This window comes from Phalacrocorax aristotelis, chromosome 5, assembly GCF_949628215.1.
Source record: "Phalacrocorax aristotelis chromosome 5, bGulAri2.1, whole genome shotgun sequence".
Classification (NCBI taxonomy): Eukaryota; Metazoa; Chordata; class Aves; order Suliformes; family Phalacrocoracidae; genus Phalacrocorax; species Phalacrocorax aristotelis.
The window spans coordinates 26,845,697-26,868,155 of record NC_134280.1 but is presented as its reverse complement, the minus strand read 5'-3'; the positions used below and the strand labels follow the sequence as shown (position 1 = coordinate 26,868,155).

The 22,459-nt window shown below is 35.6% G+C and overlaps 1 protein-coding gene across 1 annotated transcript in view; it reads left to right on the top strand.

The window, feature by feature from the left end:
- The window catches only part of CCDC141 (coiled-coil domain containing 141), a 107,306-nt gene that overhangs the window by 68,562 nt on the left and 16,285 nt on the right, over positions 1-22,459 (top strand). Inside the window, exons 14-25 of the mRNA XM_075093604.1 lie at positions 261-437; positions 1,951-2,130; positions 3,066-3,191; positions 3,757-3,945; positions 4,254-4,433; positions 5,481-5,630; positions 12,464-12,604; positions 14,665-14,859; positions 16,471-16,654; positions 17,956-18,065; positions 20,039-20,146; positions 20,774-20,857. Of these exons, the coding sequence (XP_074949705.1) occupies positions 261-437; positions 1,951-2,130; positions 3,066-3,191; positions 3,757-3,945; positions 4,254-4,433; positions 5,481-5,630; positions 12,464-12,604; positions 14,665-14,859; positions 16,471-16,654; positions 17,956-18,065; positions 20,039-20,146; positions 20,774-20,857 (1,824 nt within the window). The remainder of the gene's footprint in view (positions 1-260; positions 438-1,950; positions 2,131-3,065; positions 3,192-3,756; positions 3,946-4,253; positions 4,434-5,480; positions 5,631-12,463; positions 12,605-14,664; positions 14,860-16,470; positions 16,655-17,955; positions 18,066-20,038; positions 20,147-20,773; positions 20,858-22,459) is intronic.

The following is a 22,459-nucleotide window of genomic DNA, read 5'->3' as shown; positions in this document are numbered from 1 at the left end:
ATCCATGTAACGGTATGTGCCAAAAATCGAACAAATTGCTGCCACCTGTCTGCCAGACATCTACTGGTTTACAGGTTATTTAAAACTTTTCATTTTATTATTATTTAGTGTTTGTATAGGTTTTAGGGAGGGTGATAGATCTTAAAACCTGGAAAAGATTCAGAGGCTGCTATTCAATTTTATCATGTCTGTATACCTTCTGATTATAGCAGCTCAATTTTCAATTTGTTTTTTGATGCTTATTTTATGTCTATCTGTAGGTGAGTGATGATATTCAAAATTTGAAGGAATGCTATAAATCAGAACCACTACAGCCAAACAGGGAGGCTGAAAATAAAATTTCAATGGAGTCAGCTAATACTCAGTGGCAAAAGACTATAAAGAAGATTTTTTCAACCCAAAATATGGGTTGCAATTTTCTTAATTTAGTGAATATGGTGAGTATAATCTGATAAACCGTATTGAATATTTGATGTTTGCCTGTGATGAGGTCTAATCCTAGTTCTGTGACTGATGGATTGAGATTTCTCCGGTACTTAGTTTTAAAGGGATTAATGCTGCTATATACTTTCAAAATATGGAAGTACTATTTGACTGCTAATGGAATTATAAGTAATATAAAAAGTTTTGTGTTTAACAATAACAGAGCCCTTAATAAATGATCCAGTACATGCACATAAATATAAACATGCACATATCTGTTTTTTTTTTCATGTTGGAAAGCAGCATATATGCAAGCACAGTATTTTACTTCCACTAAGACGCAGTCTTTGCTAATTGAGTGTATGAAGTTCTTCTAAAGAAATGAGTGCTAGAGATACTTCCTTACAGATAACTTTTCCTTGTGTCTTCACATTCTGTCTTGGGTTCAGCTGCACTGCCTAGACATGCCTACCTGATTTGCCAACACCCCTTCATGAGGTGATCATTTGAGATGTGCAATCACTCCCTAAGTCACCCCAAAAGCAATCCCAATTAATGTAGACAGCCTGGGTACCCAGCTGTTCTTTCTGTTTTTATAGGACAGACTAGGGAGCAGTTACACGAGGCTCAGGAGGGGGAGTGTTTGTTGATAACATACAGCAGGATGCAAGATGAGCTGGAAAAACCTTCTTAAGAAGGGAAGGTGCTCAGGCAGTTACTGTAGGCTAAAGTGTGTGCTGTCACAGCTGGATGCAGCCAGGCACAGATAAGATAGTGTAAAGGCAAGTTGAATGTGTGTGAATGTGAGATTGTACTGCAGTCACGTAAAGTCTAAACATATCTTCAGCTATCATCTCTCTAAAGACCTGGAAGTGTGTTGCCACTGTATTTTCTGCTACTCTGTTCCCATGATATTCTAAGGTTGTAGCTTTTAAGTAGCTGGAAGATAGGTATCATACAAGTAATTTACAAACACAATTTTTCTTAAAAGAAAAGTTCTGAAATGGGAAAAGCAGGAACAGCATTACCCAGATTTGTGGTGTTTCTGTTATGGGCTCTGTTAAAAAGAGTTAAAAATACCAAATGTTCAAATATTAAGCATTTTATCCCTCCCATGCTTCAGTGCTGCTCTCCTTATCAGCAGGATAAGAAGTGGTCTTTTCTTCATCCTCTTCACGTTCCAGTTGCTATTCCCCAAAAGGCCATTTTGGGTAGTTCTGTCTATTCAGAAATTACTGTGTTTTGTATGAGTGTTAAACAGCTATCAGATGGCAATAATTCAGTCATTACTGACCCATTCTACGTTTTCAACTTCAACGTTAGCCGTGTCCTCAGTATACAAATTCTGTTGATCTATGCCTAAGAGAAGAGTGTATTTAAGGACACCTAGAATACCAGAAATTTTCAAAGGAGTTATGCCAGAATAGTTGGTTTTTATTAAGCTTTGTTGAGACTTTAATACTATGAAGTTTTAATTGTATTTTATAAAAAAATATGTGGAAAAAAATGTGTCTGTTTATTTGCCAGGTAAATGAAAGTTTAATATTAAAAGTAGAAAAATGTGTACAAGTAACAGAAGATATCATTATTAATCTGAGTAAAGAAAAGAGAGAGCTCACCGATCTTTGGGCAATCTGGAATTTTAAAATTACCCAAGTAAAACCTGTCAAGCAACAATGCCAGATATTTAAAGAACAACTAAAAATCGTAAGTAAAACAGCTAGGAAGAAAGCAACTGTGGCAAACATTTCTAGATTGTTATTAGTTTGTCTGTTACTCTCTCATCAACTAGTATAGGTATCACTTGATAGGGAGATGATCAATAAGATACTTTTCAATAGTCTATTCTGCCATTTAGATAGTCATCAAGAAACATTAAAGGTTTTGATCTCTTTTGCCCTTATTCAAGCACATACAAGTCCAAGTCCCCACTTCAAATTTTAGGTTTTAATCAAGTCCATATACTATACCAGCAGTACTTTAGTTTTTTGTTTGGTAGTTGTGTGTTGGGTTTTTTTTTGACGTTTGTTTATTTTTTTCCTTTTGGCTTTTGGTTGGGTTTTTTCTTAAGCACCATTTTGTTGTGACTTCATAGTTACTAAACTAAACTGTGTCCCAATAGTTGCTGAACTCAAGTCCAACCGTGTTCGTCAGGAAAGAGAATTGAAACTTCCTTGGCACAGGGACAGCGTTCAGTGTTCCTTAAAAGCAACAGTAGCTAGGCTAGTAGCAGAACCAGAGGTTCATAGACACTGTTTATCAAGTGAAACTTGTCATTTAACCACAACATGTTATTGCAGAAAATACACTGTGTGTATGGGTCCTCTGAGCTCAGCGTCTGAATCATTTTTGCACACTGTCTTAAATGTCTTAAAGATTTCCTATCACTCTTGTCAGTCAGAGGGTTTGAGACAGAGAGGTTTATAGTTTTAAAAAAAAAATAAAATTAGTAATCTTAACTTCAGAATGTCTCTCATTTTTTCTTTCTTTTTTTTTTTTTTTTTTAGCTAGTAATGAAATTTACAGAGAGCATTTGGTTGTCTGGTTTGGGGAAGGTTCTTGTTACAAATTTAAATTTTAGTTTAAATTGGTTTTTTTGTTTACTACAGATAGAGACTCTAAATTGTTCGATTATCTTTTAGACTACCCATGGATTAGAGAGTCTTCAAGAGGCACTACAGCTTGCAGCAACGGTTGACCTTGGAAGTGACCTTTTTATTGTTTTGGAACTAGAAAAAAAGCTTAACCAAATGAAACCACAGTTTCAGGTGAGAAGCCAAGCTAGTGAAGTGCACTGTGGATCAAAAGCTCTTGGTAGAGTAAAGATTCATGCTCATATTATGTTTTATATTTTACATTACTTTTCCAGACGGAAGGGTTTGTGTGTGTTTATAAGGTAAGGCAGAAGACATTTTACCTTCAGTGTCCAGAGAATGTCTTGCATGGTGTTAGCTAAGTATGAAAGTGACACACAAGCATTGGGGTGGTGGAAGTATGAGGAGAGTACCAGCTTCATACTTTTGAGTTAGAGCTGTTCGGAGGCAGAGGTGTGTCATACTGAGCTTCCTATCTCCTCTGAATACTGTCTCCGAGTTTTAGCAATTCAGTCTGCCATTCTCCTGCAAGTCAGTTTCACTTTTTTGATCCAAGGCTGTTTCTGGCTGATAGCTGAGATTCATGCCTAGGAAAATAAAGTATGTGGAGAGTGTTTTAAAGAGCATGGCACTGATTTCTCCCCAGGGTAATGAACCATTGTTAGTTTGTTATTTCATCAAATGTAAGGGAAAACTTGCAAATATATTTGTGTCATTTGAGTAACTTCTCCTTCTCTAGCAACTGAATGCTGAGCTTGAGTACCTGATAAAATTATTAGAATTGCCAAGTCAGAAAGGATTTCCTGTGAAAGAGAATTCTGAGAGAATAAGTGAGCTTATTCATCTCCATCAAACAGTAAAGGACACAATGACAGAGTATGATGAGATTTTCAACAAGACAGTCAAATTCCATCACATTAAAAAAGAAGTGAGTATAATCTCTTAAAATATACCTTCTTCCCATTGCAGTTAGACTCTTTGTGGAATTGGTGCCTGTCGTCTTTCTTTTTCTTCCTCCAGACAAAGAGCATTAACCCACCTAGTGATCAGAATTAAAATTTTGGATCTAAAACTGCATGAAATTTGGAGAATTTAAAATTCAGATCTGAACCCAAATTTAATTACTTAAACATGTCAACAAAGTTTAGGGTAACACATTATGGGTAAGGAAGGAATTGTAAGCTTCCTTTCACATTATTTTAAACACACACTGATTTTTGTTTTAATATATTCTAGCTGGAATATCTATCAAAATCAGGAGAACTGGATATTCCTGAAATATGTGAGGACCCCGAAAATGTGCACCATGCTAAAGCCTACCTTGTGAATGCTCAGGAGAAACATGCACACATCAGACAGCTATATAAACTACTTATTAACCAGGGAGTGGATATCTTGTCTGCAGTGCAGCAACCTGTGAGTAGAATTAGAATGATCTGTGAAATCAAAGATAAATAGGAAAGAAGATTATTGAAGCTATCTGACTTTCAGATGTACAAAAATGCATTAGTGTGGAAAAATAAATACAGAGCTTCAAGATCCTTTTAAAAGAAAGTAAGACAGTTGATCATTTTTAGATTTCTCCTTTTGGAGTTTACAGATATACAGCCATCAAATTAAATGAAATATCTGGGAATAATGAAACTTATTCTTCAGTAGTTACTCACATTACAAATTGCTTTTGCCAAGAGAAAAGAAAAATTAGTTTCTTTGAAATCTTGTTTTAATTTTTAATGGTCTGTGAACAGATCTGACTCTGGAAAACATTGAAATAAATTTGAAATAAGGAGGAAATTAATCTTAAAATACCAGTGCTTTGAAAAAAAACCCATGACTTTCTGTTCTCTAGTATTTGTGCAGCTCAAGGCCCTGTTGGTGATTCTGTGAATGCCACATCTGTCTATTAGACTCCTGCTACTTGGTAAAGGTTGCCTTGCATATTTATTGTCCTATAAAAAAAGGATAAAAAAAGAACAAAAAGGAAATATAATAATGGTGTTACCTTATTAGTGGATTTCAGACTGACTTGCATGGCAAAATGGATATCATTTTAGAACGGAGTTATTTATTTGGCACAGGACTGTCATTGCCCTGTATTCATTTACTAGGGAGAAAGCAAGACATTACCTCATGACCTGCCTAGATTATCCACATTGCCAGTCTGCTCTTCAGACTCCATAAATTGATTGACAGCAGAAAGGTGCTAATCTCCAGGTGGCAAAGGACTAGAGTAGGCCACCTCCTTTTTGCTCAGAGTTATGACTTTGACCTAAAACTACGCCTCAGACCACTATTGATTGCAACCGCTATACACTTTCTGTCATTACAGTGGAGGTTTAACAGTTTACTCTAGCCCATTGGGACTGACTATGCATGTTCTACCTCAAAATTATTTTCATTTTAGATTGGTTAAATCAGTACATTTCTTGAGTTTCATAAGTTTCTTGTCTATTCCCTGTTTAGAATTGCTTGAATGTTTCTATAAAGAATCTGAAGCAAGAGCTTGCTAGATTTGAGTGTGATAGCATTAACTGGAGCTCCAAAGCTGATAAATACGAGGAAGAACTGTCACAGCATTTCCAATACTGCAGCACTCAGGAGGAGATAAATGAGGTAAATGAGATAAATCCCAACACATTAGATGACTGTTAAAAGGGCTGTTGTGTTCTGTAATATATGTTACTGGTTACCATTCCCCTAGATGCTTCGTACATATACATAAAAGTTGATTTTCATTTTACCAGCAACCTTTGATCCAAGCAGCAGCAATAATAATCTATGGTCCATACCTCTGCAGTTCAGGATTATATCAATTTGTTGGGCTGTCAATGAAGTGCTTTCGCTGTACCAAGAGGACTGGAAATAGAGCAGCTATATTTTGTTTGGCTTTCAGCTCTGTCAGCTCCATTTGAAATACATGAGTTTTCAGATTTCTTTCTTATGAAGCTAAGGTTTCAAACAAAAGTAGAATTTATATATATTGCAGTTGTAAGGTTATTAGAAAGAACTCTGTCTTTTAATGAAAAGTTCAGAATAATTTAGTACTTAACATTTTTTCAGAAACCCAAGATGTGATACTTAAAAATTGCTGGAAGAAAATTGTATGTTCTTTGGCACAAGGTATTAGAATTTAGTATTATGGAACTTAGGTTAGGAAAAATTACTTATTTAATATGATTATTAATTTAGCATCTTAGTAGGCCAAATGCAGATCTACTCACAGCTTAGCAGGCTGAGTTGGACGGATGTCTGAGCAAAAATTAGTTTAGGAAAACATTCCATAGAATGAATTTTCTCAGACTGATCCATTAAAATAAGAGGCTGATGGCCTCAACACTTAATATTCTGTAGACTGCATTTCTGCGCATCCATGAAGTACAGAAACTGCGTTCTTACCTGGAAGGATTTCACACTAATTTTTCCCATAGTGTGATGCATAGGTAGTAGAAACACAGTACACTGAAAGTTATATTTTCTTATTTTATCTTTTGCTAAGTAAGTCCACACCTGGAAAAAAGAGACTGTATTTTCTCGAAATCACCAAAGAAGAGGTAATTGAGATTTCTGTCCCAACTATTTTTAATGAGAGAATTATTGTTTGGATTTTCTTTTCTTTTAAAAAAGTATCCATTTTCACAAAAAAAATGTGTTTTGAAATTGAAAAACATTGTGCATCAAAAAAGGTATTTTTATTTCCCAATTACAGTTCTAGTCCCTTGTCAGTTATAAACTGAGTGTGTTTCACTCTCTGATCTTCTGTGCATCAGCCTCTTGTGATGTAACTTCTTGGCTGATGGTAGGAGGCAATAGGAACAGCAGGTGGTATAGGAGAAGCACTCTGGCAGAGGGAACCGTCCTGTAGAAGAAGGGAATGAAAGCATGAAGCCTAAAACATTTTAAGTTTTTACTGAAAATGTCTCAAATTTGCTGAAGAAAAAGTTCACTGAGCAGCCTGTATGTAAGGCTGGCCATATTCAAAGATACACAGTTATACTAAACGAATCTCTTGTTTCTGTCCTTTGATTCTGGGGTTTTATGAGGGCAGGAGATTGTGAATCCTTTCTAAGAATTGTTTTTCTATTTTTATTACATGTTAGACTTCCAGTGAGAGCAGGAAGTAGAAGAAAAAAGCAATCTTCTGTCTCTCTCAAATTTAAATGAAAAGTGTGTCAGTGACACGTATTACTCACCACATGCCCTATTGGAAAATGTAACATTTTAGCTTCTCATAGTTGATGGACACAGTCTGCAAAATAATCGCGTGGCATATTTTCAATTATAGTGTTAATTGTTAGTAATTGATTTTTTTTTTTTTCATTTTAAGTTGGGAAAACCATGTTGGCTGGTTAAGTTAAAACCTGTCATCCCCAGACTTAATTGAACCTTGAATGTAAACTGACTGAAAGGTACCAATTTGGCATGTGGATACCTTTTGCTTTAGATACAATTGGCTAACATACCTGTATATGCATTAATCCACTGCCATTTTTCTTCATTTTTTTTTTTTTAACTAAGTATTTATAATAATTCTGTTTAGGGATCAAGAAACCAGACACTGAACTACTTCAAGGATGTTAAAGTTATGACTGTTCACTTCAGTATTTTAAATTCTGTGAATCTTAACATCAGAAATTAGTCTGAGTACTGCTAGAATCCAGCAAGACCTGTCTGAAATAACAATTGTTTTACCATCTACTATGTCTAAGCAAACAAATATTTCATGTGCCAGCAGCAAGCAGCAGCTGTTCATAGCTGTCTCGTGGTAAAGAGCCAACCAGATAATATAGTTGTGATTTACCAGTATACAAAGCAAACTTTAAAGTTGACTGAAAATTTTGGAATTCTGCTGTAAACACTTAAATTAGTTTACATTTAATGTGGTGAATTTAAGTGTGTAAATCAAGCATGTGAGTGAGGGCTTTCATGATTAGATTCACTGGTGTTTGAAAATATCATACTTAGAGGACTTGGCTAGCTCCTTGTGTTTGTACCATATTAGTGCTTCTATAAGAAGCAAGGAAACAAATACTTAAATTTATAGCCAAGGATACATAGCATGAGTTTTGAAACAGTCTTGGACGACAGAAGAGTAAAATGCATGCCTTTTGTGTGCCTTCTCTAATTTAAAGAGAATGTGCAAAGGCCAGAAAAAATGTTTTATGCCCTCTATATCTTTGAAAGAAAGGTATAAGGAAAGCTCATATGACTTTGACATCTGTTTTTGCCAGTTCGGGCTTCCTGCATCACTAAGTAGCTTGGGTAGCAGCCTGTGAAGAGCCACAGTGCCCCACTGCATTAATACTGCAATCATTTGTGTTAAGGCTGAGTCAAGCCTCGGGTAACTGTAGCTTAATACTACACTGAACCTGTTCATAGGATTCTAAGTGACACAGTTATTTATATAAGATAACTTTTGCAATGAAAGAGCCTTTTCTTTGATCACTTTAAAAAAAATTTGTGCATGTCTGTACAAAACTTGCAACAGAAGAGGAACATCCTGAAGTAGGTTCTCAGCTCTCACCAGTCATCTTCTTTCCTCTTCATCGTGTCATTATTTATACACTTATGGAAAGGTATGACTAAAAATGTGGATTTTAACCATGGAGGGGTAGTGAGCTCTTTTCACAAGACAGTAGGAACTGATACTTCTTAGCACATTTCTCACCTTGTAATTTATTTTGATTGTGGTCCCAGAATTAAAGTAATCATTAATGACTTGAACAGCACCTTTTCTTTCTTCCCAGTTTCTGGCTAGCTTTGCTTTTGTCTGTTCTTTAATCGTTGCCACTTCGAAAATCTATTTTCAGCAACCTGCTTTCATGGGCTGTTTTGATTATTAGTGCTACTAAAAGTTTTATGTTGTAATAAAAAGGGAAGGGTAAGTGGATAACAACACTGAAATACCTCCTAGACTGGTTCACACAGGAATCAAAGCATTTTACTGGAATTGTACTGTTAACAAAAATATGTTTAAAGCAGCTTTATACCTTGCTTTTTCAATTTATTTTGTAGTTGTGCGATAAATCGGAGCAATTGGCACCTAAACCCCTCTCCTCCACTATCATTCTCCACCCGTGACAGGCCAACTATAGTTAGGAACAGCTGTCTGATTAATGACTATGACACAATGGACAAGTTACAAAGTTCCATTAAAGTTGTCGGCTGAAGTCACTGGGGTGTATTAGGGTGTATAGTTCCTTTAGTATTTCTCATTTAATTTTGCAGAAAATAGTGGAAAACTGAGATACATTTAGACTACTAAAAATTGGCAGCCATATATTATCCTTGATACAATTGCTGATGATAACAGAAGCTGTGTACATGCACTCTGAGGGGGTGATGTACAAGTCTGAACTGAATCTGTTTTTTCCACTGAGGCTAAAAGAGAAGGGTGACAGCAGCTGCAGACCTTTAACACATGAGCCATCATATCTGAAACAAGGCGATCTAATTTCACATACTGCTATGAGGAGAGCCTCTGGCCTTATAAATGATCACTAGCTTATGTATGTGCATAAGCCAGTGAAATAAACTAAAATAAACTCTTGCTCATCTCTTCTTTTCCTCAAAGTTAAACCAGCAAATAAGGCTCTTGTGTTCTGAATACAAAATATTGTTCTGCAGAAGTGGTTTGATTAAGAGGGCTTTTAGTTAGATTTTATTATTCTTTGTACTTAGATGGAATAAAGAGCCTTAAACTAATTGGAGATCACAGTGCCAGTGATAGAATTCCCTTCCTTTCCATTACACTGAGTGAACACCATCTGTTTATTCACTGCTGAAATAACATGGCAACATCCCACTACGTGAAATGAAAATGAAGAATATATCCCTTGATGGATTAACATAAGTATATAATAATAATAATGATTGATTGCTAGCTGTTCCAATAACAGTAGCTGCAAAATGAACATTCATTACTCCCTGGATTCTTTGGCAGGGAGGGGAGCAGGGGTAACTCAGTAGGAATTTTTAATATAAAGAAAGCCTCAAATATGTTAACTAAATATCAAATTGTGGATGTGACCTGACCTTGTTAACACTAATCAAGTAAGCTAAGTTATTTTTATTTGTGTGTCTGAAGGAACAGACCATAAGGTATTAGAACTGCTGCATTTCTTTTATATCAGTTCTTTTAGAGAAATATAACTTCACATAATTTATTCTACACTATCCTAAAAGCAAAAATTGTCAACCCAAAGGATGTGAAATTCTCAAAACAAAAAACTAAACTTCAGTAGTTTTAATACTCTTCCATTTCAAGCTTTTTTAAATTATAAAGAATTTCAAAATGTGATAATGGAATTCCAATATAATTAAAATAGTACCTTTTATAAGGTACCAGTAGCATATTTTAAGTAGGTTTTATATTTGTCTGGCTCTTGTATCTGTTGCTTTAAAGGCATTCAGAAGTAACTGTAATATCATAGAATCATAGAATTGTTTAGGTTGGAAAAGACCTTTAAGATCATGAAGTCCAACCATTAACATAGCACTGCCAAGTCTACTGCTAAACCTACATGTCTTCTAAATGCCTCCTGGGATTGTGACTCAACCACTTCCCTGGGCAGCCTGTTCCAGTGCTTGACAACCCTTACAGTGAAGAAATTTTTCCCAATATCCAATCTAAACTTCCCCCAGTGGAACCTGAGGCCATTTTATCTTGTCCTATCACTTCTTACTTGGAAGAAGAGACCAACATCCATCTCGCTACTACCTCCTTTCAGGTAGTTGCAGAGTGTGATAAGGTCTCCCTTGACCCTTATTTTCTCCAGGCTAAACAACCTCAGCTCCCTCAGCTGCACCTCATAAGACTCATGCTCTAGATCCTTCACCAGCTTTGTTGCCCTTCTCTGGACACGCTCCAGCACCTCAATGTCCTTCTTGTAGTGAGGGGCCCAAAACTGAACACAGTGTTGGAGGTGCAGCCACACCAGTGCCGAGTACATGGTGATGATTCCTTCCTTAGTCCTTCTGGCCACACTATTTCTGATATTGTATAGGATTTCTTGCAGTTGTAAATAAAATTGAAAATTACAGAGCTTTCAGAGAACAAAATATAGAAAAAAAATTTTATACTTAAAAAAATCACAGTTCTTTGAAGATGATTTAGCTGAGTATGTTTGATATGCTTATTTATATAATGTTGCTAATGCAAAGAATGACATGTTGTTTACTAAGGGCACTTGTAAGAGGACATTAAAGCAGAGAGGTGATTTGCATTGGGAAAAAAAAGATAAAGCATATAACAACCCTATATTATAAATAGTTCCCATGGTAAATGAACACCATTTTTTAAATTATATATGACTCTTCTTTTCAATGTGTATTAAACTAATTTGTTAAATTGGCAATGCATCTCATCCATATGTGTATAAATGGAAGTGTAGCTTCCTAGAGCTTCATCAGTGCCATTCCTATCATTCCATAAAATATTTCATAGATTAAAGAAAATGTATCTACGTTTAATCTAAGTAACAAAAGAGTTTTACAGCAAATGTAATATAACTAAATTTAATAGTGGTTATCTCAGCTGATATAAGTCCATCTTAAAAGTCTTGAAATCACGGATGCTTCATCATCAGAACTACTAGGTCATCTTAACTTATATTATTATAAGAATCATTTTCCCTAGTGTTGAGCTTGCTGCACCAAGTCAGTGCCAACTGCTGGTAATAATACTTTCATGTGGTACCAAATCTGTCTAGCTGTAGTTAGGTGAGGCTTTCTTTGTGTAGCTGTTAGGCAGAATCTCTCTGCTGCCATTTGAAAGGCAGGTGCTCATATAGTCTACATCCTGATCCTGCAAAGAACCGGATTCATCTTTGTATGCTGTGAATAATTGTACTAAGATGTTTGGACTAGCACAGAGTATAACATTAAGTCCCTGTATAGCTTCCTTTCAGAAGGAGGGGAAAAAAAGAACCCGATAAAAACCAAAACCTTATGTAAACTACATGTTGTATTTTATGAGAAAAGTACTATGAATAAATACAGATCTACTTGCCCAAGCCCAGTAAAACTGTTTTTCTGGAAACTAAGCCTGGGTATACATTTACGTGGCTACTATTTCCACAAATGGCCTAGAGTATGTGAAGGATGTCTGCCTGTAGTTAAAATCAATGAAAGCTCTCAGACAGCATTTTTCATAGGTTGTCTGAACAAGGATCTCATCCTTTGCCCAGAACCTTTTTCTGCCCCAGATATTCTGGAAACAATACTCAGCATTCATAATGCAAAAATGTTGATTAGTAAGATTATGAGCTTCCACTACTGGAAAGAAATTCTGAGGAAATAAGGATGTTTTATGAGATGGCATAGTATTATCAATTTCTGTATTAGATTTTCAGTGTTCAGATTGTGGTCTGTTAAACAGCTCTTGAAAAAACCTAAATTGAAGTGAACTGGTTTCTTTTTTACTAATAACTATGCTTACTCTGTTTCAGCTCAGAGAATCATTTAAGGACCTCAAAAAGAAATTCAACAATTTGAAGTTTAACTATATGAAGAAAACTGAAAAAGCTCGAAATCTGAAAGTACTTAGAATACAGATTCAGCAAGTTGATACATATACAGAGAAAATACAGGTAATATTAGAAATTTTAGTCTTAGTGAAGGCTTCACTGGCTGAATTGCTGTGGCCTATGCCAAGCAGATCAGAGGAGATGTAAAATGTATCGTGGGCTTCCCTGTTACTCAGATTTATATCCTTCCCCTCTCTCAGTCACTGACTGAGACATTTTACACTGTTCTGTTCCTTTCATTCTTCCATTTCCTTCAGTGAAATGATCTTACATCAATTCCTGACTTCTCTGTGTTCACTTCTTTTATTCTCCATTATTTTTCTAGTTAATCTTTTATTCTTCTTGCCTCTGTTCCTTCACAATATGTAACCTAGTCTCTCCTGTCCTTAAAAAGCAAAATAAAACAAATACACCATCAAAATCAATGAATCGGCAATAAATGTGCACATATTCCCTCCTGCATCCAGTTACATTCTTGTCTTTCTCATTTCATCATGTAAGTCTAAACCTTTTCTGTGTCCATTCCCTGGAATTGATCATGCTTATTTGCACCTTAGAACCTTGCTAGCCTCACCCATTCTTTGCATTCACCAGAAACCCTTCTTCTAAAGCCTCCAATTATATTTTTAGTTGCCGGTCAGAACTAGCACTTTTTGTATTTCTTGCCCTGCCAGTCTCTTCCTTCACAACTTTTTTACTTGAAATTTTCAGTAGCTTCTATGATTCTATTTTTGCTATTTCTTTAGTTGTCATTGACTATTCCTTTTACAACCTTTTTTTTTTTTTTCCTTTCTTGGAAATTTCATCCACAAATGCAAATTCAAATCACAGAATCATTGAGGTTGGAAGGGACCTCTGGAGATCCTCTAGTCAAAATTCCTTGTTCAGAGCATGGTCAACTACAAATGATTTCTCTATGTTATGTCCAGTTTGATTTTTAATATCTCCAGGGATGGAGATTCCACAACCTCTGTGGGCAAGCTGTACCACCCTCAGAGTAAAAATAGTAGGTTGGTGGATGTTTTTTTTGTTTGGTTGGTTTTGGTTTTTTCTTACACAGAATTTCCTGTATTTCAGTTTGCATCCCCTGCTTCCTGTCTTTTCACTAGACACCACTGAGATCAGTCTGTCTCTGTTTTCCTTACTCCCTCCCATCATGTTTTTATCCACATTGATAAGATCCACCTTGAGCCTTCTCTTCTCCAGGCTTAAAAAGCACAGCGCTCTCTGTCCTTTCATGACAAATGCTCAGTTACTCAGTCATCTCTGTGGTCCCTTGCTGGATTTGATCCAGTATGTCTAGGTATTTCTTGTACTGGGGAGACAAAGTGACTCCAGATGTGGCCTCACTAGTGCTGTGTAGAAGGGAATAATCATCTCCTTTAACCTGCTGGCAACACTCTTTCTACCAGTGTATATTCTTTCAAGTGTATACGTGGACAGTTCATGAAATACTTCCCTATTTTAAACCAATCTCTTCCTTTCCAAACAAAAATCAAGGACCTGTCATCTTGCATCAGTTGTAAAAGAGCTAGCACAAAGAAGTCTTGATCAACTGGCAAGACCAGCGTTCAGATATAAAATATATAAACGTATATATGTACATTATCTTATCCTAAAACTTACAGGTCAAGTTTATATCAGACATCATAAAGTACTACTATGAATACTTGTTCCCCTTGGTCTTTGGGATTATGCAGGATTGTCACTGACGTTGCTTATGTCAGATTCTTAAGCAATATATTAATATTGTACGACTTAAATAATTGTGCTTAAATTGACTTGTATTGGGTTAAAGACTCCCAAGGCTTAGTAGTGTTTTTTCCTTTCCAGATTCAATGAGTTATTTTGTTCAAGACTGCATGTTTTATTAGTACAGATATTTATTTTTAAGTTGAAAAATGTAACTCAGTTCTACCTTTAATATTCACTGATTTTAATCAGCATTGTAGAGCCCTCCAGTTTCCTTTGCTTTTTGAAAAAGCAATTTGTACTTGTAATTTTTAAAACACAGAACAAGAAATAGGTTTATGTGATTTTTTTTCCCATGTTTTTTACTTCTTATTTGTAAAAATAGAAACACTTTCATTGCTGTATTTAACATTGCTACATCTTTTAAACAGATTCTTAAAAAGAAGATGGATAATTTAGAGAAGAAACTCATTGGCCCTTTAGTAAATGAACCTAATGCTAAAGTTAGAGTACTCTTGGGGTCAGTCAGTGACTTACAAAAACAGCTGAATGACTTTAGCAGAGTTGTGGAGGATTACAAACAAAATCTGGATCTCGTGGAGCATCTGCAACAGATGATGGAAGAGGTACTAGTAAACCTGAGATCCCCACTGTGGCTGTAATAATGATCCAGGGCTGGGATAGATAGAAGTGCTTATAAATACTTTGGGCAAAATCTGTGGCTTCCAAAAATAGTAGATTAGTAAAAATCTGCATTTTCTTCTATTTTTTTCTTAGTAACTGTGGAGAAAGGCGGGGGGGGGGGAAGCCATGCAACGTGACCATATTCTTGCACCACTATCCATACGACTGGAGTCTCCACCTCCATATGACTTTCATAGTGATTCAGCATATCTATGATCATACTTATGAACTAATTTTTCCTAAGTATATTCTGAGGCAACACAGAAAATGCCCCAAGGCCTTCTGATAGCTGTCAAAGCACAAGAGCCAGTTATCACAGTACCCACTTCGTTACTTGTCAGAAATTGCTGTCTATGTGGTATGTAATTCTGTAACTGAAATGTAAAATATTCAGTTCCTTAAAAGCATAATATATTTTTTCTAAATAGACTTAATTGTTAAGGGCATGTATACTTCTTTTTCTGAACTGCAGTCTAAGTCTTTGTGGAGACTTCTGTAACTTCATTTTAATGTGTCTGAGGACTGCCTTATGCATTGCCTTTTTTTAGAAGGAAAAATGTTCATAACTGTTTTCCCTCTTGCCACATTGTGTTGGTGCATCTGCTGTAAGGAAAGTGTATTCCTGTCATCATTCTTTATTTTTAGAAGTAATGTTGTTCATATCTCCAAAGTGATCTAAAGGCATGACAAATAAATTCCCTTAATGATAGATCACAATACTAAAATTTTGTTTAAAAGATGTTTTCAGTGTCCAGTGTCCAGATCTGAACAATGTGTCATTTCACACATTGTTAGCAAAGCAATCTATTGCCATTTGTTGTGGATTCACATTTTTTAAACTTCCCCCTTACTTTGAGCCAAATAAATTCTTTCCTAGAGCTAAAATTTAAGATTGCTCTTTTTAATCAGTGTAAAGTATCACCTTTTACTCAACAGTTTTCTTTCAGCGAATAGGCACAGTCGTCAGTAATGACTTCAGAGGCAGTTAAAAATGGTGATTATTAGCTGCTTGCTGTAATCATGCAATATGGATAATACTGAGTGAACACCAGATTCTATCATCCTTTGAGTATTAACCAAAAGGGCTCGTTAAGGTTATGTTCTAAAGCCCATTCTTGTCAGTAGAAAGATTACTAGCAACTTTAATGATTGCTGAGACCAAAACCCCTGTTTGCTAGTAGACTAAATCTAAGCAACCTTGTTGCCCTTACAGAGGTATAACTGTAGCCACGACATAGAGTTTGTTAAATTAGTCAGTTCATATGCAAGATGGAAAGAACTCAGATATAAAACATGTTTGCAGAACCATTAACTAGTAACATTATCATGCTTGTAAGATGAACATGGATCTAGTGTTTAAAGGAAATTTAACAGCTATTAATATTCGAAGCAGCATTGGTAATGAACAAATGTTTTTTAGGTTAAATTAAAATCAGAAAATTTAAGACATACTGTATGCTGCTGATTATGGAAAGTCTAAGAACAGTCCAGTCTGTTCTATGAAGGCTTGAACTGCTGATAATTCGATATAATGCAGTGTTTTTACCCCTCAGTGTCAATTTTGGTTTGAAGATGTGAATGCAACAGTCGTTAGAGTTGGCAAGTATTCTGCAGAATGCAAAACAAGGGAAGCAATAGAGACTCTCTACAAGCAATTCAATAAGTTTATTGAGCCTACAGTGCCTCTACAAGAAGAGAAAATTCAGCAGATTATAGACCTCGCTAAACGGTTATATGGTGAGGAGTTGTCTGGTAATGTACTGTGGGGAAAAAAATACAATAACTTAGGACAGGAGGAAGCAGATTCCTAGATTTGTTCATTTAAGAAGAAAATCCCATGAAGTTTAAAAAACAAGTGTTGTTTTATTTTAAAGTATTGACTGGAAGAGGTCAAGGATTTCAGAGCAAATACTTAAAAAATAAAAATATGAAAGTACTCAACAGTCTGGTAGTTACTTGGTTTTCTGTATACAGCCTGAGTTCACCTTGAAATCAAAGTGTGAATGTCCTTGCAATATTTATGAGCTTGGAATTAAGACTTCATGGCTTATACTATCTCATTGCAGGCAAGTCTTTGAAGTCAAAGTACATTACAGTGATATACCTCAGTGCTGAGTGAATTTTTTACTTTAACACTATGAATTACTAGTGGTATTTAATTGCCAACTTTCTTAAATGTTTTATTAGCAAAAAATGTAGATTGTTATGTAAATCATGTATTTACAGTTGTATTGATCTGGAACATTGACCAAAAAGAATGAAGGTCAACAAACTTCATGTTTTGCTATTTTCCTCCCACTAGTAATGATTATATACTTGAAGTTATTTTATCCAAAGATAATGTGATGGTTCAAATGCACAAGGATACTGTGTAACCTATCAATTCAGGTAGTAAATCTGAAAAAAACTTCAACAAAGTCAAACTGCACTTTTAAATTCCTCTAATGTAGTGTTGGAAAGACTATTTAGTGAGCAAAGATCACTGCTTTTTTCTCTTTTTTTTTTTTTTTTTTTTTAACCTTCTCGATATTTTGAACATTCTTATCTGTAGGAAAGGAGCTGACAGAATGGATTCTTGAAACCAGCTGATTAAGAACACTGGGAGAAAGAAGCTGCTTTGTGATTTTTAAGCCATTACATGAGAAAAAGCTTCTCCATCCTGCCTTTGTTTTGTATTTCTTACAACAGGGATCTAAGTGCCTCCTGGCTGTATAATAAAGCAACTAGTTTAGGAGACACTTTAAGAGGTCAATATCTTTTAGAGAAGCAACATTAACCAGATAGAAGCAATTTTCTTCAAGGAGAAGCCTAGCGGAAGACCTGCAGCAAGTATGAGGGCCCATCATACTAACTACTAACTACTACATAAGGTAGTAAGAGGTAGGAAAACACATTGCTGAATACCACAGAACTCCTTCAGCAAAACAAAAACCAGAAAAATGTAATTATCGTAGTATATTAGGGTTACAAAGTACATTGATTGTTACACATCTGTTTGAGGCATTCTGTTTTACTTTCATGTCGTTTTACCTTTGTAGGTATTGAAGAGGGAAAGAAGTATGTTGAAAAAGCCATATTAAAGTACAAAGAAATCATTAATTCTGTTGATGAGTTGTGTAGATCTCTGAGAGAACTTAAGGAGACTAAGGTATTTTTGTTTTTCATCTGGAGAATATATTGCATCTGCATCAAGTTATCAGGCTTAGTGTCTGAATCAGTACTTTTAACTGAGGATCATCTATTGTAGTAGGAAGCCTTCCTTAATTGTTCACTTTTCCATTACCTTAGGAAACGATCATAAAGAAATCAATGAAGCGCTACTTGTTTGTGCACTAAACATTCCTCCTAGGTTTCTTTTTCTCAACCCCTTTCAGAACTGTTACTGCTTTCAAGTAAACTTTAGGGGAAAATATAACAAGTTCTTGGAGTATCTAGACAAATACATTTTTTTCATATTTCTTCTTCCCTTGGTACTGTAATATAAGTAACTGCTAGATTTATAAAATGCCAAACAACCTAGCTTGGCTCCCTATTGGAAAAATAATCCCAAAACCCAAGTTGTGTTAAAATCAAAATAATTTAAATTAGAAAAGCATGGTGTATAACACAAATACCAAAGAGAACAACAACATTGTTCGTTTCATATTCTGATAAGCTTCTTTAAGTATAATTAAGTATAATGTAGCAACTGAGGAGGAATTATGGAAGACAGCTGAGGGGGCTAGATTTCTGTAATAAAGACTGTTTAATTGACCCCCCACTCTCAGAGTAATGTATCAAAAATCTCCCACATGCAGCAATAGCTGATGGGTTAATTCTTCTGTGAAGTTGGAAGAGTTAAAATGCTTAAATATCCTGCTCTTGTTAATGTTGAATGTTGTTTCACTTCTCTTTGGTGGAATTATACTATAAAAATTGAAGAACACCTAAATTATCCATTAGTACACTTAAAAACAGTAAGAGATGCCAAAAATACCAATAAGTTCCAAAAGTCATTGGATGAATGGAAAGAAGGCTTTGCCTTGCACTGTGACCCAAATGAAACTTCAATATAAATGCCAGTTAGGTTTTTCAAAGTTCTCCCAATCCATGTGTTACATAAAAGCTGTTGTGTGCAGGACAGTAGCCCCAGGTTCTGTCAGAACAGGGTTTGAACCTTTGATCGTTTTTGCTAGCTCAACAAAATATGGATCTTTTCAAGAGAAGTGGAATTTTAAAATAATTGCAAAATTTTACTTTGACTAATTTTGCTAATTGTAAAGTTATCTTTTTTTGAGTTGTTTGGAGAACTCTAACCGTAAAACTTTTGGGCTTCCTTACATTGTGCCACTGTGACGTTCTTCGAAATCTGTAGATTTCTTCCATGACAATTTTAAAGGTTTCATGAAGTCTTTATAAAACACAGTATGGTTGTCCAGATTTCTGTTATGTAAGTGCTTTGTAACCAGTTGTGCAGTCTTTGAGGCTTAAGCTAGAAATAAGCATTAGCCAAAAAGAATGTTAAAAGTAGCTGATCTAAATCACAGCTGACTACATTCAGAGCAGTTATGGACTGTCCAGATAGGAAGTTGAAGGAGGGAGGAAAACAAAAACAAATGCAAATTCTGCTTGGTTATGTTTGATGCTTAGAACACATCCTTCCTTTTCACCCTTTAGACAAATTTGACCATTCTAGAGGCACACAAATGTTTCTTTCCTCCCTAGAACTGTTTTTCTGAAATCCTGATTTTTTTTTCCTGGATTTGTTGTTATCCTCTTTTTTCCTTAATAGTGTCACTTCCTTAATCCTTTATTTTCCCTTACTTATGCTGGGTGCAAATTGGCTAACATTCCTTAGATTCTTGACCAACCACTTGAGTTCTTCAGTCTTTGGTGTCCTGCACTTTCTCTGCCTCAGAAAAAAATCCCTTAGGCTTTGAAAAATGTTGCCTTGTCCAGAGATGAATGAATGAGGTTTTGCTGCATATTTTTGCCCTAAGCAATTTATACCTGTGCTGATGACAGATTTTAGTTAAGATTTCACTTTTTTTTTCTACTCTATTGTAAGAGCATAAGTTGGTGTGTAGCTAACAACCGCTACCTTCTATTGTGTATAAACTTAATTTTATTTTCACATGGCAGAAAGATGGCTGTTCTGAAGAGTTTGTTACTGTTCAAAAAGAAGTAAGAAATGGTCAAGAAGCATGTGAAGCTGTTATTAAAGACAAAGCAGAGGAACAGAAGAAGCAGGTGAGTTGGGTTTTTTATTTTTGGTTTGTTTTTTAACTCTGTTTCTTAAAAGGCTTTGTGTATTGCTGGATAGTTTATTGCTTTTCTGTCTTGAAGCCTCCCTTCAGATGGGCATTATCATTGTAGTCTTGGTCATTTCTCTTTCAATTCTTTTTAGTTGTCCCTTTGCATTCTATCCAATCCACATACTCTTCCCTATTAATTTTATTTTTTTAGCCTTTTTACTTGCCTATGTATATCTCTCTCGTTTCTGAAATAATATTATTTTCATAATCTTTTACTAGTTTTCCTTTGGTCCTACTGCCACCGTATTCTTAATGCAGATGCCCTCTTTGTGACCATTTCTCCTTCCTCAATGGAGAACACATTCTGCTCTCTCTTTTATAATAAGACTTAAGGGAATATAGGAAGTAATAGAGGAGACTGTTGTTAGTATTTCCCAGGGCCCTAATATTCATATTCCCCCTAGAGACAAGCTATGAAAGTATTTGATTTATAAGTAATATGCTATGAGAGAAGCCTTATAGCTGAGAATTTGAACTAAGTAATGGTGGAAATTATGATGCTTTGAATAATTAAGGTCTTTGTCAGGAAAAAGAAAGTGGTTTTTAAACCTTTTGCTTTCAGATGGCATCAGGTAAATTGCTTACAAATTCAGAAAGCATTACTGAGATGAGAAACAATACTCTGTCTCCCACCGACACTAAACAGGTATTTGCTGTTCATTATTGATATTTTTTTACATTAAATTGATGGGCATTGTTGTGTATTTTCAAAGGAATTTTACTCCTTAATTCCTTGCCTCTCAAAAGTGACGGATATTGTTATGGACTGGTGGGCTTTGATTGTCGTCCTATTTACAGTATTACAAAAATCTAATGCAAAACAAGCACAGAATTGCTTCACTTTTGCAACAGGAAAGTTCATCATGGCAAAAACATGATGGAACACAACTACAGCTGTCAGCTGTTCACTATGACATCGGGTCACAGATAATATGCTGTACTATTGGTATGATGCTATACATCAAATAAATAACTAAGCATCAAGTTGTCGTCTTCACCCTCACCTCAAAACCCTGAAGTTACATTTCAGTTGCCAAAATTCCACGTAGCAGAGATCATAAATAAATTCCAAAGTATGGTCTGCATGTTGAGGAAAATGCACAAAAGGAAATTACATAGCGAAAGACTGGGTATGCATTTAGAATGATAAAAATCCTATCAGACAACCATGTTTTACTCATGGATATTCAGTAAATGAATATGAAAGGTTCCAAACTGTCAATGAACAAATGTAGTCTTAGAAATACAGGCAATACAAAACCAGACCTATGTTTTATGAGATTAATTCCTTTAGCTTAAAGAACGTTTTGAAGCCTTGAGATCCTGGACATAAATGTAAATAACTTACTATGTGAAATGTTGTCAAAAACTGGAGTGGGTGGTAATATATTTAATTCTTTAGAAAGGTAGGATACATTGGGAATTGATTAAGAGCTCTAAAAGTTCCATTTTACAATCTGATAACACAGACCAATACTATAAGACATTAAGTTGTGATGTTTTGTAGAAATTCAACTAATATTAATATTTCCTTCAGTTCAATACATAATGTCTTGTAATCTGCTGATGAGCCAAAATTAAGCCTGAATAATTTTTTTACCTCCACTCCAAGTCAATGGGAGTTTCACCATTGATTTTGAGCCCAGATTTCACTCAAAGTTTTGTGACGGTCCCAAAAAGCCACCCTCAGGGGAATCACCTCACCCAGCAGATGTCCATAGCCTTATTTCCTATTTTGCTAGACCACAGCTTTGCCAGGCCTTGTCAGACTGCCTCAGCTGCCAAGGGGAGAAGTCAAGGGTATGCAAACCAGCAAATATGAGATGTGAAGTATGGCAACTATGATGCTTCCACCCTTTTCACCACTTAAAGAAGTAGCAGGTTTTTTTCTCACTAGAGCTTTTCTGTCTTCTTTTTCCATCATTTCTGAGGAAAGACCTGGCCCATCCTTAGCCCCTTGTCTAGTGGGCCAGAAATCTCTAATTTTGTCTGTACCTGTGCAAGATAATTTTGCAGTATTAATTTGCTTCAGTAAAAAACATCACCCTCTATGAAGTGGACTAAACATTCTCATTGCATGTTCATTTTCATGCTGCTTTGATCCCAGGTGCACACTAGGGCTGGAAGTTCTCATCCTGCCAAAGCCTGTCTGACAGCTTGCTCACTCACTGCCCACCTGACATTCTTTTCCCCAGCGTTTTCCCCAGGGTCATTTTCCAGCAATGTCTGAAATAACTCTGTTCAGTTC